At 47.7% G+C, this 17299-nt stretch overlaps 2 protein-coding genes across 7 annotated transcripts in view; both read left to right on the top strand.

Moving 5' to 3' along the window:
• The window catches only part of TUFT1 (tuftelin 1), a 28076-nt gene extending 17144 nt beyond the window's left edge, over positions 1-10932 (top strand). For 3 of the 4 annotated variants that reach the window (XM_030542117.1, XM_030542119.1, XM_030542120.1), the window contains 9 exons: positions 429-518; positions 915-986; positions 1776-1889; positions 4748-4876; positions 5464-5558; positions 6291-6396; positions 7190-7273; positions 8581-8681; positions 9244-10932. In XM_030542117.1, the coding sequence (XP_030397977.1) occupies positions 429-518; positions 915-986; positions 1776-1889; positions 4748-4876; positions 5464-5558; positions 6291-6396; positions 7190-7273; positions 8581-8681; positions 9244-9307 (855 nt within the window). In that variant the 3' untranslated portion in view covers positions 9308-10932. The remainder of the gene's footprint in view (positions 1-428; positions 519-914; positions 987-1775; positions 1890-4747; positions 4877-5463; positions 5559-6290; positions 6397-7189; positions 7274-8580; positions 8682-9243) is intronic. The other variant, XM_030542118.1, reaches the window with a different exon arrangement.
• Positions 10933-15559: 4627 nt separating this feature from the next.
• Positions 15560-17299, top strand: part of SNX27 (sorting nexin 27) — a 58930-nt gene continuing 57190 nt past the window's right edge. For 2 of the 3 annotated variants that reach the window (XR_003997712.1, XM_030542550.1), the window contains exon 1: positions 15560-15915. Coding sequence is in view for 2 of the 3 variants with exons in the window: in XM_030542550.1 (XP_030398410.1) it covers positions 15641-15915 (275 nt within the window). In the remaining variant the exon portion in view is untranslated. The remainder of the gene's footprint in view (positions 15916-17299) is intronic. The other variant, XM_030542549.1, reaches the window with a different exon arrangement.

Genomic DNA, 17299 nt, shown 5'->3' with positions numbered 1-17299 from the left:
GGTGCAAGTCAAGACTGTACTTGTCAATAAACTCCCATGTGGCTTCAGCCATATGGGATCAGATGCATGGAATAACAAGGATCTGTTAGTCACTTGTATTTGTTGTCGTTTTTAATGTACTCTTGCAGAGAAAATTAAACAATAATGAAAAATCAGCATACGTATTGGGACATATCCTTGCTAAAGCATAAAGGACAGAATAGTAAGACACCTGTAGTCAGTGCTGCTTGCTAGTGAATATCTAGTAAAATCAGGGACTTCTGTGGCACAAGACAAAGATCTCTGCTTGCTTGTCTGGCCTCAAACACTAGCACGTAATGTCTTTACCCCCTGTCTTTGGGACCTACATGTGCATTTGATGTATATTGAAAAGAATAATTGACGCTGTTGTCCATACAGACGAAGCTAAATTGACTTGCATTTACCAGGCTAGAAGTTCTTTGAAGAAGCTGCAGGAAGATATAAGTAGTAAACTTGAGAGCAGACAAGGAGCTAAGACTAATCTGCAATGTACAAAGGTAACAGGAACATTTCTTCAGTCAACTTGCAGTGGCACTTCCTTTCCTGAGGAAACGTGCCATGTTTGGATAAAAATAACAGCAAAATGTGGCCTAGAAATAAAAATCCCCCTGGGTGATTAAAAGCCTGTTTGGAGACCTTCTTTGGAGGAAGAACTGAGAAATGTGCAGAAGCAAACGAGAAAGATTCAGCAAGCTAAATGCATTGGCTGTTCAAATGCACTAGTGCACTTTCTTTCTTTGTAAACCTATTACAAAAAATATGTCCCCCCCCCTTTTTTTAAAGCTGTTACAGCAATTCAAAGAGATAAAGCTGATGGAAGTGTTCTGTCTGTAACATCTAAGCCTAGTTTTATGAGGGAGGATCACAGTTCTTGATGATTTTTTTAAAAATAGGTCATGTTCGAAAAACAGAATGGAATCTGCAAACCATCAGGGTATTGCCATAGGAACTCCTTGGAGGATCAGGTATGTAACCAAAAAAGGGAAACTATATTTTGAGCAGTTGGATGTGCTTTCTTTTTAAATCTTCACTTCAGAGGTAACTTCAAACCTATAACTGCTCTAAGATCTACCTTGCATTCCAAAGCTCACAGGTACTGTTCTAACCAAACCCAGATACAGCCAGAAGTCAGGTCTGATTTTCAAATGCATTTAAACCAGCTCACCTTCTTTTAAATCTCTGCAAGCACAAGGCTCTTTTTCACAGGAGCCTTTTGGATGCGGGGATAATTAAGGAGTCCATCTTATCTGAAGTTTGCTCAATTTTCTGCAAACTGCACTATCTACAGCTATCTCATCCTATCTCTACAGTAATGGCATTCCATGCTGCAGAGTGGCATAATACAATGCTGTAGCCCTTTTGCCAATAGTTTAAAAGCCATAACTGAGGGGGGCATGATTCAGTAATCAGTCAGTGTCATGACTTGATTCAGTTGATGGTTTTGGGATGCCTAAGGGTGATGCATGACAGCATCCTGGAGACACCATGAGAGGGGCTGAAAGGAGACTTAAGAAAGTCACATGAATTTTTTATTTGATGGGCCCTAAGACACCTGACTCGGTGTGGAATTTGAGAGCTTGTTCTCTTACTTGCCTAAATGAAACTTTGCCACAGCTTCTGCAGCCTTTTTTTTGTAGTGAATATTGTAACCTATTGGTCAAAAGCATTGGCTCTTCCACATTCAAAAAAAAAAGAATGTGTGTCCTGATAGTGTCCAACTTGAGACAAATAAAGCTTTCATGCTGTATTTACAGGAGGATGATTATTCAGGAGAAGACACAGAAAAAATTCGTGAGACAGCAAAGAGATTGTTCACGAAACTGCAGGAGGCTGAGAAGCGGCATCAGTCAGACAAGACAGCTTTTGAGGTGAATACACAGCAATGTTTAACTGCTGAAAGAGCCTGATGTTTGTCTGAATGAGGGACCAGCTTCAAGTGCATCCTACTAAGTACCTTTCAAAGCTCTCTGAAACTGACCAGCCCCCTCCTTTTGGAGCTGATACAAGCTGTGTTGGAAAGCAGGATGGGAGGGTGTGATATGTATTAGAGGCTATAAATCATGAATCCTTCAACTGTCAATTCCCATTTTTTCCCCCAGACAATCTGAGCTGCACTGCCCCTTTCCTGCTAGCAACATCCAAACTTGTTTGGAGTTTGTACAGCACCTAGTGCAATGAGGCCATGATCCATGACTGGGGCTCCTGGCTGAAAGCACAATACAAAGAATACATAATAGTTGAAACCAGTTTGGGGTTGTGCTGGCCTGTATGGTTGGGACACACTTCTGAAGAGCTGCTGTTCAGGCGGTTTTGAAACCCAGAGAGTAAATAGACTTGAGTGGCTTTTAATGACTGATTAAAACAAAATTCTGGCTAGTTCACACCAGCCAGCACAGCCAGCCTCTTCCCCACATGAGGTCGAAAGGTCAAGTTGAGCACAGGGTTGCCAGTAAAGTCTTAACTAAATATGTACAATCTGTAAACTGTAAATAAGCACATTGCATTGAAATTTTCACAAACTGGTCTTGATTTATACAACGACTGTTTCCAGGTAATGTTAATTAAACAAAAGGTAAAATCATAATGACTTTAGTGGGTGATGGCAAAGTGCTTGCTAAGACAAGTGGCATTTTGGCCATTTTCCTTAGTCTCCTCCAATTTCTATTTATCCTGTTAGTTAAGTATAGGACAGCCTAGTGCTCATGACAAGCATATGAGCATCTTGCATACGGCAGTGAATTACCTGGATCGCTCAGGTGGTGAAGTATCAGATTCTTAATGTGAGGGTCCAGGTTTCAAGTCCTTGTTCAGGAGGTAGGATGCTTGTTATGCAAGAGATCAGACTGGATGATCAGACTAATCCCTTCTGGCCTTGGAACAAACTGAATGAGGGAAGTATTATCTCCGTTTTATAGATGGGGAAAGTGAGGTACAGAGATGAAATGCCTTGAACAGAGTCTCACAGGGACTCTGAAGCAGAGCCAAGCATTGAACCCAGCCAGATCTGCTGAATTGTCCAGTGCCTTCTCCATAACACAGTCCTTCCTCTTACAGAGAGGTTTTTAGCTTGTTACAAGATCACAAGATGTCTTGGTGGTGAAGGGATGTGGCACAAACTGGGCAGCTGGGACTCAGCCATGTTTTCACATCAAGTAACTTATCAAATGGAAACATGTGGGCGGGTTTCTGAAGTGGCAGCTGAGTTCATTCTCACTCAGCTGTGACTGTATTTACATGCTGCTTTAGGGATATAGGCAGGTTTTGCAGTGAAAGTAACTTAAAATGACAGCTCCTGTGTGGATGCAGCAGGATCTCCTGGTTTTCTCCTTTTCCCAGCACTGGGGATTAATGGTTCCCTTTTGTTTAGGAAAAAACTATGTGGCTTTGTCATGTTGGCATATACGTCTGTGGAGACTTCATTAAATGTAATGAGCTCTTGGGGCTGAGGGGAGTCCCTGTTCAGGGATACTTCAGGTTTTAGTTCCATTGTGCCATTGGTTCCAGGCTCCATGAAAAGAAATGGAGCTTGAGTGAATTGTTATCTAAGAGAAATCCCTTTAGCACTAAAATGGCTGGGAAAAGAAATCCTATTACCCCATATTTGTGCTCCTAGAGGGAGGCCCCACAGAGATCTGCTTGTTCCCTTCCTCTCCAAACCAGGAGTTTGTGTTTGGGTGATGAAGAGCTAAAGGAACTAACTGGCGGGGAAGCACAGGTAGAGTACCTAGGTCGATCTAAATTTCAAGTGCAGACTCAGGCTCTGCTGCTGCCTGGAGAGAGTTTGGGATGGTGGGAGTTGCAGAAATGTATTGAGTTTGTGGCAGTCCTGACACATACTCCAGGGATTGGAAATCTGCATGATTCCTGAGATCTGCTATGCTAGTTATCTGAAAAGTAATTTTCCTGTTTAAATGGACATTGTGTAGATGCTAATCAGTTGGTTTGGCAGCTGCGTCCACTTCAGTTATACGTTCTGGACAAGCCTGGTAGGTTGGTGGATGTGGAGAAGGGAGAGTCCTTCTCTACAGAACAGCAGAAGCATCTGATGATCAGCCCACAAGTCTGGGAGCCAGGACGCCTGACTTCTAGTGCCAGTTCTGTGGCTGACTCCTGGGCTAGGGGATGTCATGCAAGCTGAGGTCTGGTCTACACTGAGATCTTACATTGGCATAACTACGTCTTTGAGGGTGTGAAAAATTGACACCCCTGAGTGATGTAGTTAAGCCAACCAATGTGGACAGCGATAGGTTGACAGAAGAACTCTACTGTTGCCCTAGCTGCCACCTCTCCGGGAGGTGGATTGTCTGTGCTGACTGAAGAACCGCTCCGGTCGGTGTAGATAGTGTCTGCACAGAAGCCTTACTGCAGCGCAGCTGTGCTGTTGTAATGGTTCAGTTGTAGACATCCCCTGAGTGTTCATCTGAAACGAGATGGAAAACTTCCATAACTCGCATGCCTGAATGATGAGAAGTTTTCTGGCATTTGTGATGGACCTTTTGTCTCCATTGCCATAGGATTTATGCATCAGTTAGTCTGAAGACAAAGCTTTGTAGAGGTTCCTTCTCTCCACACTTTGGGTCATTTGGCTTCCTTCAGCAAAATACACCTGGCAAGACTAAAAATTCCATCCATCCTGTCTTTAAAATGCAGTCACTGAAAGGGGCTTTCTCATTGTCTTTATTGACTGTGTGAGGATCAGAAACATCTTTTGTGTCCTGTGTTACAGATGACAACCTCTCAATACCAGAAAGAAATAGAGCGAACCAGTGCAGCTCTGAAGAAGGCGGAGGAGGGCATGACAGAGAAGGAAGTGAAGCTGGAGGAAGTTCAGAGGCTCATGTCAGGGATGGAGAAGGTACCGCTTAGAGATCAACATGGGGCCTGCTTGATGGTCTAGTGGCTGGGCCGCTCTGTCAGGTGCTTGCTGCGAAGGGTGACGGGTTTAGTGCTTGCAACATGTAAGGTGCTGGACACTGATCAGCTCCAGAGCAACACTGGTGTAGCACAAGTGCCTCCTCTACAGCAGAAAGCTGGCCCGCTGTCTGCCAGGTAGCCATTTGTTGATGGCTTTTGGGTAACAAGTTCCAGCTGGCACCTGTATTGGCATCCTCAGCAGAGGGGCTAAGGTGTAAACAAGCCATGGAGACTGAGCGCCCCTATTGGGGGCTCCGTCTAGGGCAGGAGTGAGGCACAGTGGTAGAGTGCAGTGTGGGGGAGATTTGCACTGCTGCTGCCCCATCCTATAAGGAAATGGAGAATTTTCTTCTCCTTTCACAAGTATTAAATTTGAGATACCAGCTACAGGATCAGCATTTCTGCTGACAACAAAGGCTGACTCTTAGGACTGTCCAGCACTACAGATTCACATAGCCCGATGCTTTGCCTCTGCCCTGAAATAGAGGCCAGAGCATCTGTTGTAACTTGTCCTCTGATCTGTTGCAGGAACATCAGAGTTTGCTGTTGAAGATGAAAGAAGGTGAAGCAGAGCTGGAGAAACTGAGAAGCCTGCAAAATGACAAACTCGCCGAACAGGATAGGTGAGGCTCAGCCTTGGGCAGGGATGCCGAGACTCCTCCTAGGCAGTCGCCAATTCGGCAGTGAGCTGAGGAGGCTGTCAGCTCGCTGGGGCATGACTTCGTGTTCTTGTGAAGGGTGGGTGTAGCTGTTCGCCGAATATCAGGGTTTTCTCAAGATGACTAATCTGCCTGTTCCTACTGCAGCCTGCAGTGCCCCAAAAACCTTCCCTAGAATTTTAGTACAGTCCTCACATGGCCTTGTTAGAAAAAGCAAATCTCCCACATCCAAAACCTGACCACGTCACTCCATTCTCAGATAGTTCCACTAGCTTCCTGTTTGCTACAGGATCCAAGTGGAAATGGCCTCTGTTTATTAGAACACCTTACTCCGGGTAAACTGAGATCTTGTCTTTTTCTGCTCGGTTAGTGGTACTGGCCTCTATCTCTCCACTCAATCTTTGCTACCGTTGGCGCATCTGCTGTCTGCAGCAACTGTCTAGCTCCATGAGTCGTCATCTGAGAAAATCCCATCTCCCTTACTGTCTCTACCTATTACTGCTCCTTTTCTGCCATGTGGCTGGGGTGCATGCATGTGTACAGAAGACATTACGCACAACTGACCGTCCGTGGCAGAACAAACACAGCTCTGGGGAGGTGGCAAGATGTCTATAGTGAAACTCTGTCTCGTATTCCTCTGCTAATCGGGAGAGGTTAAATGGCTTTCTCTGACTCACTCGTATGTCTCCTTCCTAGGTCGGCCAAACTGGAGAAGGAAGTGGCTACCTTGCGGGAGAAGATACACCATCTTGATGACATGCTGAAGAGTCAGCAGCGCAAAGTTCGGCAGATGATTGAGCAGGTGGGTGTGCCTTGCTGGGGCTAGGGAACATATCGGTGCTGGCAGGCAGTGTCTTTTTTTTCTCCTCTGTGTTCGGACAATGCTGAGCACAGTGGGGATCTGGTCCATGATTGGAGTCCTAGGGCTACAGGAATGCAAATAATACAAAAGATGCTGAGTTTGCAGAATCCAAGCTGAGTGGCATACATCTATTTTTAGTCCCTCTTTAAGGGAAGGCCATGCTTCCTTTTGGTGTGAGGAGGAAACGGGACCAAGGCAGCACAAGGTGTGCTCAGTTTCTCCTGGCTGAGTTAGCATGAGCCGAACGCCACACGAAGCCTGATCGCGTGATAGAGGGAGGAGTTTGAAAATATCACAATGCACTTTCCACTCTGCTGCCCTCCAAAGTAATCGGTCCCCGAGGGACCCAGGTGTGAAAGGTCTGATCTTCTGAAGGAATGGTCGCAGTGATGGCAATCGGACCCTAGGGCCTAGCAAGACTAGTTAACTTGGAAATAAAATAAGTTGCTGTCATTTATACCAGCAGGGAATTTGGCCCATGTCTGCAGTGGGGCCCATCAATGAATCTCTGGCAGTGAAATAGTTAATTCTAGACTCTCCACAAGTTCTGAGACTCTTGCCCAGAGCTTTGAGTTTCTTTTCCCAGATCCAAAGTTACAGAACCTGTAGCTAATGTTAGTTTTTGGTGTGAGCCTCAAAAGGCTCCTCGTTTTTTATGCTTTCCAAATACCTTGTCTAGTGTAGGCAAGTCTGAGCTTTCTTTAGTCACCTTGATTAACTTTTTCCTTTACAGCTTCAGAATTCCAAAACAGTGATTCATGCGAAGGATGTGATTATTCAGGAGCTCAAAGAGAGAGTTGCCTACTTGGAAGCTGAGGTACGTTTGTTACTTTCCTTGGATTGGCTGAGCTGCCTTTCTAGCTGTTGTTTTTCTCAAGGTGCCTGTTGGTGCGGGTGATAGAGCCCTGCTTTAGCTGATCAGAGCTTTCCTGTTTAACTGATAGGAGCTATCCCCTCAAACTTTAAAGCCAGTGAAATGTCACGTGGGATTATTTGGCAAGTCACTTTAAAGTTTGGAACAACTAATCGGAATGTATGGAATGAACTTTGCTTTTTCTTGAAAGCACTGAAGGGCCCCCAGTTGGCTAGCAAAGCCCTAGCATGCAGCGTGCCCACTGCACAAGCAAGGACAGGTCATGCTTGAGTTGAAGTCTGTAGGTTTGGATGGTTTCCGCTGAGCCACTTTCTTACGCTATATTGTCTCTTTTAGTGAAGCTGGGTTACTGCAGCGCACGCATCTCAAATCTAGTCCACCATCTCATAAAGCGTGCTTCCGTAGCAATGGAGCTTTTATTTTGGTGGCATGTTTGTGCCAGATAGTAACAGTGCAAAATGCAAAGCTGCGCTTCCCTGATGTTGGAATGCAAATACATCTCCTTTTTTGGCTAAAATTGAGCATGTGCTGGTAGCTTTTAACCAGTCTCTTCCCTTCATGGTGCCTTGGCATTTCGCTAATCAGCAGAGAGGGATGGGGCAGTGAGTGCATGTCTCCCCTTTCCTGAACCTGAAGGCAGAAAACTGAAATGGTGCAACTGCAGCCAACTGAGTCTATTTGATGTTCACTTCAATCTAAAATCCAAGTTAAATTCAGATTTAATCCCATATGTTCTTATAGAACTGCCAAGCTAATGAATCCTTGATTGGGGGGGCACAGGGTTATGAGCTCAGCTTTGATCATGAAAGTATCAGAGTGCACTGTAGGCTGCAGTTTGCATGTAGGAGGATGAATTAGAAGAAAGCCCCAAGAAATTTATCTGCCCCCGACTCCTCCTCCGGCCCCTAATTAACATGCAGTTTGTTCAAAGATAGGTTGACCTCAGGTCCTTAGTGCAGGGAATAAAACTTGTCTATTGTTTATCTAGTGTTGTAACACGTGGCAATGGGTTAATGTAGCACAGGTGTTGTTCCCAAATTATGGTGCACATAACACCAGTGGTACGTGAACTTGATGTTCCACCAGCACTATTCACAACTATTTTTTTAGGAAGGTGGTAAACCGATAACGCATGGGAATTGCTGACCTAGTGCTCTGTTCGCTGGGTGGTGGCATAATCAACTCCGTGCCACCGCTTTGGCCTTTCTTTCCAGACTGAACTGAAACTCTTGGTCTGGTCTGTGTTTCAGAATCTGGAGATGCACGATCGTATTGAGCACCTGATTGAGAAGCAAACCAACCCTGGCAGTCATAGCACCAGAGCTCGCTCAAAATCTGAGTCCGTGAGCAGGTAAGCAGGGAGCTGCAGTGACCTGTGGAGGAAGACTGAGGCCAGGTTTTACGGTGTCCAACTCCAAGCTGCTTCTTCTGCAGGGAGGTGTGAGCTAAGCACTGGCTTGGGAGGCAGGAGGTTTGGGTTCTAATCCTGTCACTACCTCAGTGTTTGCCTTGAACCAAGTCATTTTTTTTTTCACTCTGTGCCTCAATGTTCCCATTTGTAAAATGGGGAGATACCTTTTTGTGGGAGTGCTTGTGAAGTTTGACTCACTGTTAAGCACTAAGACCGCTGATGGAAGGCATTGGCAAGGGACAAAGCAATTATATCCCTCTGCCTCGGTTTCCCAGTCTGTAAAGAGGGTACAAGACTTGTCAAACCCAATGCATGGATATTTGGGAGATGCTCAGAGACTGATGCGGGTGGGATATGTAATAACCCAGATAGATAGATCCTGGGTGGGGTGGGAGGGTGGGATAAAGAGCCCAGATTGATAGACATGCATCATAATTTGAATCATAGCTCCAATGCATCTGGTTGATCCGCGCCTCAGTGCTTTCCTTTCTTTGCTTTGTAGTAAAAGGGTGGCGAAGCCCCTTGGACCCAAGCCCCTCCCTCTCATCAGAGTGCTGGAAACATGAGCTCTCCTGGACATGGCTTCTGAACTGAAGAAACTGACCATTTGTTACTGTTGACAGAACTTTACTGCCGCCCCCTGTGCTTGCTGGACAAATGGTGGGCAATGCTTCCAGAGAACTGTAGTGCTTTAAGGGCCAAGCTGTCCCCTGGGGTGATTGGCAGAACAGCAAGGCCTGCTGAACTGACATTTCCATATTGCTGCCCCCAGGGGCTTCCAGAGTCCAGCAGAAGCAAATTTGTTGAGCATGGTATCTGATGTGTCTGGGGAACATCTAATCCATGTGTGTATATAACAGACAGACCCGCTTGCACTCAGCCCCAGAGTTAGGCTGACCTTCCCTGGTACAGTTTTTTACTATTTCTTCCTTTGCTTAAGCCTGATATTGCTCTATGAGCAACTTAAGATACTATATGCCTTCTTTATTCCTCAGTGGAATCCTGCTTTTTTTTTTAATTGCAACTAACCAAGATGGATGTAAATTTTTAATCTTTTTAAGAAAAGATCAGCACCCAAAATCACCTTGAAATCACACACATTCCCATGTTTCTCTCCCAATCTGCACCAAACCAGTGGACTCCCAACTGATGTCCTCTTAAGGTCTGGCTCCTCCCTCCCTGTGGTCGCTGCGAGTGCTGCTTGTGGCTGTTCATTGGGACGCATCCAACAGGAGGCTTTTCAATAGTCTGTTCCTCACTAGCAGAGAGATCAAACTTACACAGATCTGTGTAGGTATAAAAGAAGAGGTTGTCCGGTTCCTACTTGTATTTATTTCAGTAAATTATTAGTGTCTTCAGATTCGCTTGGAGACGAGCACTAGTGCTAATGCCATAGTTTTATGTAGCATATTTAGTGCGTGCGTGTTTTTCTGTTTTCAGTGGAAGATACCAACCAGTTTTTCTTCTGGACTTGAAAGTTATTATATAACTCATATGTGATTTGAAAAGAAGCAGCCTTCTTTTTTTCTACATCTCTGGCTGTGGAAAGATGTCCGCATCTGACACATGTATCTCTATAAACTAGCAAAGAGAGAGGCAGAACCAGTCTTGTAAAAGGTACCTATCGAATAACCTCCTTTAGTGCAGAAAACCATAAGCCTTACATAACCGTCCAAATAATCTGTAGTGGATTGAATAAATTATATAAATAGTGCATACGTGCTGGGATGTATGTGGAATTTGTGTTTTTATACATTAATTATGGGAATTTGGAGTCAGGCTGGATGTAAACATTTGATGTGGGTCACTGATCAGTATCCAGTGGGAACAGTTTTCAGACACTAGTAATACCAGCATCCTGGAAGTGAACGGCTCCATGCCCCTGAGCTATTCCATCCTGTGCTACAGCCTGCGCTGATGCATGTTTTTAAAGGTTTTATACCAATAGCCATGGACTGCATGGTTAGCCTATACCCAGTTCTTCCTGGAGGAGAGCCTCTCAGCCTCATACAGGGACAGAGGGGGAGGCTGATCATTTCAGCAGATCAGGGACACCTGCACCTTTCATTTTAGCTTTGCTTGGGCAGTATGTACTGTTAACTGAAACTACCTTGTAGATGCAGTGATCGGTGCAGCTGTTGATACTGTCCTGCTGTTGCTTGTGGAATAAAACGGCCTAAGTACAAAACCATGGAAAGTTTGATCCACCACCTACAGTACCTAGAAAGTATCTAATCTTCTAGCTGCTGAAGGCAGTGGAGCATTTCATTTTGAGAGGTTGCGGGAAACACAACTTCATGGACTCTTATTGTGATAAACTCCTGTGTGGTTTATCAGGATGATGGTGTTTGAATTCTTAATTTCTGTATTAAGTGAGATCGTGATTGTCTGACAGAGATTCCAGTAGCCTGTCGCTTTCCTTGGAACTGCTGTGATTTCTACAGCTGTCTGGAGATGCCTCAGGCTAGGGTTGTTCACTGACCCATGGATTCAACTTGCAGCTCTTGACATCTTCCTCGTGAGGTTGGGCCGAGTCACGGGACCTCTTAACATCTGTTTCCCAGCTGTCAAATGATGATTTTCCTCACCACACCCATGGGGTAGGAAGTGAGACATCTGTGTTTGTGAGGTGCTCAGAGGCAATGGCAGTGGGGTGAAGGTGAGGTGCTACATATACTGTGCTTTGCCAAACTCGGGGGTTCTCAACTTTGTAACCCCCTGCTGTTTTTAGCACGCCAGCTTGAGCAGACCTACCACCTGTCTGTCTACCTATGCTGGGAGTCACACACCCAACTGCTGTTAGATGTACCCTGAGCGTTGTGTCTAAGCGGAGCTAACCCTACTGCTGTGCTTCTGAAGTGTTTTTCCCGGGGCTACTGTTCCCACCACCCCTCTCCCTGAGAGGCCAGGCAGCTCAGCAGATTCTCTTAAAGAGAGTTGTGGTCACCAAGGGATCTAATTATCTATGGTTTTTTCTCTGACTCCTGCTGCCTCAGGTTAAGTAGTAACATGCAACTGGCATTAGTGGCGGCGGTTGGTTCACACTGATCTGTCTCTCTCAAACGCTGACATCTTCACGATGGAGATTTCATTGGCCATCTTCGAAGCCTTCTCACTGTCTCACCTTCCCACTTGAATGCTCCCATACCACGCTAAAACTGCTGCCTAAACTCCATCTAGGGATCTGGTCATGTCATCGCACAGATGCTGCTAGTACTGGGGTGGAACGTGGCACCTTGGCTTAGGGAGGGAGGTGAGGGATGATACCATCTGCATCAGAAGGTGCTTGGAGAATTAAACTACAAAGACTGGGATGTGGTTGAGACTTTGGGCCTAATTCCCCATCTCCTCTGCACTGTCTGGAGCTGTCTAAGAACCCTCAGTTTTAGGTCTTTAAAACAAAAAAAATCCCTTGTCCTTTAACCCCTCATTCACCTCCCTTTCGGTGGCTCTGAGAAGCTGCTACTATGGAGTAACTAACCTTAAACCATAGAGGGGTGAATACTGCACTCACCTGCCTGATCCTGCTGTGGCATCCCTGAAATCAGGGGCAGGTTGGCTGCACTGGTCCACAGGTCAGGGAGAGCAGGAAAAAGAAGGGAGCAAGTCACATGGGTCTGAGAATAGGTTAACACAACACAATGATTCAGTGTAGCATTTGTAGCAGGGATTCTCGAGCAACAGCCCCTGCATCGTCCCAGATGGGGAATGTGATGAGAACTTGATGGGGAGGGCCGGAGATTGGCAAGGGAGACATGCTGCAGAAGGGGTCACTTTCTGTGCTCCTCTCCCTGCCCTGTTTCTCCCCTCTCTCCCCCCCACTGTTACAAAGGGGTTCATAGAATGACCCAGAACTAAGAATAAATTGCCTGAATTTCTAGCCCCAATGCCCTGGAGCCAGAGATTTGATTCCTGGTTCAGGGTTGACGCAGCCCTTTATGCTCCTGAGGCAGATGCATGGAGTTCTACACTGCTTGCTCTTTCAGGGTGATTTAGACAAGATCTTAGAGACCCAAGGCCTTGTCTGCTCTGCAGGATGCGGGGGCTTTCTGTAAAAACAGGGGCTTGCTTTAGTATCCTGGCCAAAATGGTTAGCTCTATTTATACAGCGGGGCAGCGTCAGAGACCGAAAGAATGAGCAGGAGCACCCAGAGGTGGATTGAGTAAGTGGGTTTCTTTATGGCTGTACCTGTTCTCCTCAACCCAATTGTCAAGTAAGCCCCAAACGAGTCACATCGCACTTTTTGTCTAAGTTAAAATGTAAGTTTACTATAATACCCCCTCAAACCCTTATTTGATGAGTGCCCATATAATGAATATTAATAGCTATATACTGAATATAGTTATACCTTCCCCTGTTCACAGCATTAAGCATGTTATACAGACATTTTTACCTTGAAGATAGATTTCTTTGCAGTAATTGTAGCCACAAGTTTCCTTAATCAGCAGCTCACAGGGGAGAGAGGAAGGGGGCATGATCCTGAGCTTATTTATGTAGCTGGGAAAGGAAGGGAGGGAGGGGATACACTTGTGTGAAGAAGTGCTATCCTTCAGACAACCATATTTCTCATGCAGCTGCAACACTTACCTATCCTTAACAAGCAGCAGGGAAGGGAAAAGGGTGGCAACTTTATTAAGCAAAGAGACGGTACCTGCTTGTGCCTTTACTCCCTATTACCATGATAGTGGATCCCTGGTCTTTACTTAACCCTTACATACCCCAACAGGGAGACTGAGGCAGGGGGTGATGAGGAGACTCACCCAAGGTTGGACAGTTAGTGGCAGTGCCAAGAATACAACCTAGGAGTCTCAGCTTCTGGTCCCCTTACGCTTAACCGCTAGATCATTTTCTTTCCCTGGACTGTTAGCAGAACCCAGATGTCCTGGCTCCCAGTTCCCTGCTGTGACTACTAGACTCTACTCTCTTCCTGGAATTGGAATGAGAAGATGCCAAAGCAGGGAATTCTGTTTGCTCACATGCAGTGGGGCTGGGCTTTTGGAGCAGGAACATTTTGAGATCTGTCTAATGCCGCATAGCCCACGACCCCTACTAGGTGCACCGCATGGTGCAGCCTTGGAAGCTCTCCCCCAGCTGGTGCAGCTGGCATCATTTGCAAACATTAGTGGGATTCAGCCATATTAGTGCATATGTGTTGACAGTAAATACAGCAGTTGACAACACCCACTTTTCTGTATCCTTGGGTTTCTCTCTGTCTCGTTATTGAACAATGAGAACTTGCTGCGTCTCCTGCTGGAACAGACTTTCTGAGCTAAATGCTTTGGGCTCAGCTGCCACTGGCTTTTGTTGTGGTGGAATCTATGGTGGGGTAAGAGGGGGGTTCCCTGCCCTGCTTGGTAGCGGGAGACTATATCAGAGTGAAAGGAATTGACTAGTGTTGCAAGGTCACATACTCTCCGCAACCAATGATGTAACAGCATAGCACCTCCACCTTCTGGATGATGGGTATGCCGGAATGGGGTATGCTCCAGTAAATGGAGCCCAAGCAGCAGCAGATATTTTGGAAGTTTTCTCGGACACCTCATTTCACTGGGGCTAGCCTAGGAGGATTCTGGTGCCACACCAGCTAGGAAGATCTGTTGCCCCATATGTAGTTTGTAAGCTCTTTGGGGCAGGGATCATCTTTGTTTCTGTTTGTACAGTGCCAAGCGCCATGGGGTCCTGGTCCATGACTGGGGCTTCTAGGGGCTACTGCAATACACATAATATTAATGGGCTGTGATGGAACTTCTGGGAGCTGGACCATGGTGTAACAGCCTTCTGACACAACACGGTGTAGAGTGAAGGCTGAATGTGGGGGCATGATGATATTTCAAAAAGCAATGGCATCGCAGTATGGTGGGGGCAATGTCACACCACAATGTGTTGTCAGCCTCCCCATGTGAGACCATGGCACTTCATCACAGCAGCCATGACGACATAATGTGTTGCCACAAGCTGGGATTCGTGTGATGTGATGGTGGTTTTTTGATGTGATGGGATGTTATGACACATGATGGGATTCCAGTGCAATGGGTTGTCATGCGAGTAAACGTGATGACATCATGATGCAATGATATCTCAGTGTGGCTTGGTGAGATGTCTCATGCTATGGCAATGAGTGACAGCAGCCATCTGTGGTGAGAGGTTGGGGTCAGAGATCACTCCCGCCCTAGAGAAGGCTCAGGTCAGGGCTCACAGGTCCCATACAGTCACCAAAACTACAACCCCCAGCACTCACCTCTCTCTGTGGCTGGGGCGCTCCTAATTAACTACATCTCCCATGAGGCAGTCCAGGGCTTGTGGAACTACAATTCCCATGAGCCTCTGCATCTGGGACATGACTGAACTACTTTTCCCATGAGGCTTGGGGGTTAAGGCAACCCCAGACTCCATTTCCCATAGTGCTATGTGTCCCCAGGCTCGCCAGACTACATTTTCTTTGAGGCCATGTGCCCCTCAGTTCCCCAGAATAAATATCCCATAGGGCACCCTTCAGGATCGCCGGCCTACATTTCCCATAAGGCCTATCAGGCTCCATTGACTACATTTCTCCTGGTCCTGTGAATCCCCTCAGTATTCCTAGACTGCATTTCTCATAGTGCCCCCGGAATAGCTTTCCCCCAGCAGTCGTGTGCCCCATAGAATACATTTCCCACGGTACCATGCGCCCTACGCTCCTTGAACTACATTTCCCATGGTGCTGTGCGCCCCTCAGAAATTCTGGACTACATTTCCCATGGTGCCACGCGCCCCTCAGCGACCCTGAACTACATTTCCCATGGTGCTGTGCGCCCCCTCAGACACACTGAACTACATCTCCCTTAGCAATTCGGCGGCCTGGCTACGGTGGTCGGTGAGGGGATCGCGTGACGGCGACGGCCGCGAACTACTTGCCAAGATGGCGGATGAGGAGGGCGAAGGGGTGCAGCGCTCGGCGCCGGCTCCGCACCGCAACGGGGGGGGCGGGACCGGGCCGGGGGGGCCCCGCGTCGTCCGCATCGTCAAGTCGGAGTCCGGCTACGGCTTCAACGTGCGGGGCCAAGTGAGCGAAGGCGGCCAGCTGCGGAGCATCAACGGGGAGCTGTACGCGCCGCTGCAGCATGTCAGCGCCGTGCTGGGCGGGGGGGCGGCCGACCGCGCCGGCGTGCGCAAGGGGGACCGCATCCTGGAGGTGTGAGTAGGGGGGGGCCCTCCAGAGAGACCCCGGGGGGCGGGGCACCGCTCCGCACGGGGGGGGGAAGGGATGGAGGGGACCCCCCCCACCGCGTATTGGGGATGTGATACTTGGGGGGGGCGGGACTGGGCCACTTTGTATTGTGGCGGTGCCGAGAACCATCGAACTTGTGCCTGATGGAAACCACCTCAAACCTGGGGGTGCAGCAGCGCCCGTGGACTGGGTCCCTGAGCGGGAGGGGACCTCACCTGGGGGAGAACCAGCCCCAGTGGAGCTGAGCTTAGAGAGATGTGCTGGGGAGACTACATCCTGGAGCTGGGACGGTGGCTGACCTGGGGGAGGGCGACCTCTCCCATCAAAACCTCTTACTCCTTGGGGGAGTGGGGCCCTGGTAAGGGAGGGGTGTCATCTTGGGGGGCATTTAAATAGGGACCTTTTGGGGGGCGAGTTGTGCACTCCAGCCTATATGCCTAGAGAGCTCAGGGCCACAGGTCGGGAGCATGGGGGGGCTGCCTGATGGCAGATGGGGAGAGGTGACCTTTCTGAGAAACTCCTCTGTGGGAGACCAGCAGGGAGGGGACCACCCTGGGGTGTACATGGAGTACCCGGGAGGTGTGTGCAGGGGTGGGGAGACTAGAGGATGAGGATACGGAGTAGGGCTCTGGGGAGAGGTGGCTAGGGGACAGCAGAAGGGCTCAGAGAGATTTCTGTGGGGAGAGGGAGCTGTGGTGTGCAAAGGGGTCTGCATCCTGGCAGTCTTGAGCATATGCTGTGGGGGAGAGGGTTAATGCCTTCCCTTGGGAATGGGAATATGCCTCAACCAGGACAGAGACCCCTCTCTGGGAGAATCTCCCCTCTCCCCACAATGAGACTGGTGACTCCTGCCCACATAGAGGGATCCTGCCCCCCTGGGACTGGAGAGAACATAGGTCAAGGTGCATAAGTGAAATTGCACCTTTGGCAGAGAGAAGTTGTCCGTTCCCCCGTCCCCCCCTGCCCCCGGGACTGGAGGGAACATAGGTCAAGGTGCCTAAGGAGAATTGAACCCTTGGCAGAGAGAAGGATCTCCCCTCCCCCCCCCCCCAAAAAAAAAAAAAAAAAAAGCACATACTCCGTGTAGAGAAGGGAAAGCCCTCTCTGGAGAGAACCTAGGATATTCTCCCCACCTGTATGTTTCCAGAATAGGGTTTCAATCTCCTCCCCCCCTCCAGCCCCTACATAGAGGAGCGAGTGCAGAGGGAGCCACTTTCTGGAAGTGGAACTGATTTTACTTCTCATTTCACATCACTTGGACAATGGTACTGGACTGTCATTGGTTTCTGGTCACTTTCACCTGTCCTATGCAGTGAGATATTTAAATCCTACAGAGGATATTTTAAATAC

This window comes from Gopherus evgoodei, chromosome 24, assembly GCF_007399415.2.
Source record: "Gopherus evgoodei ecotype Sinaloan lineage chromosome 24, rGopEvg1_v1.p, whole genome shotgun sequence".
Lineage (NCBI taxonomy): Eukaryota > Metazoa > Chordata > Testudines > Testudinidae > Gopherus > Gopherus evgoodei.
This window is presented reverse-complemented; position numbering and strand designations above follow the sequence as displayed.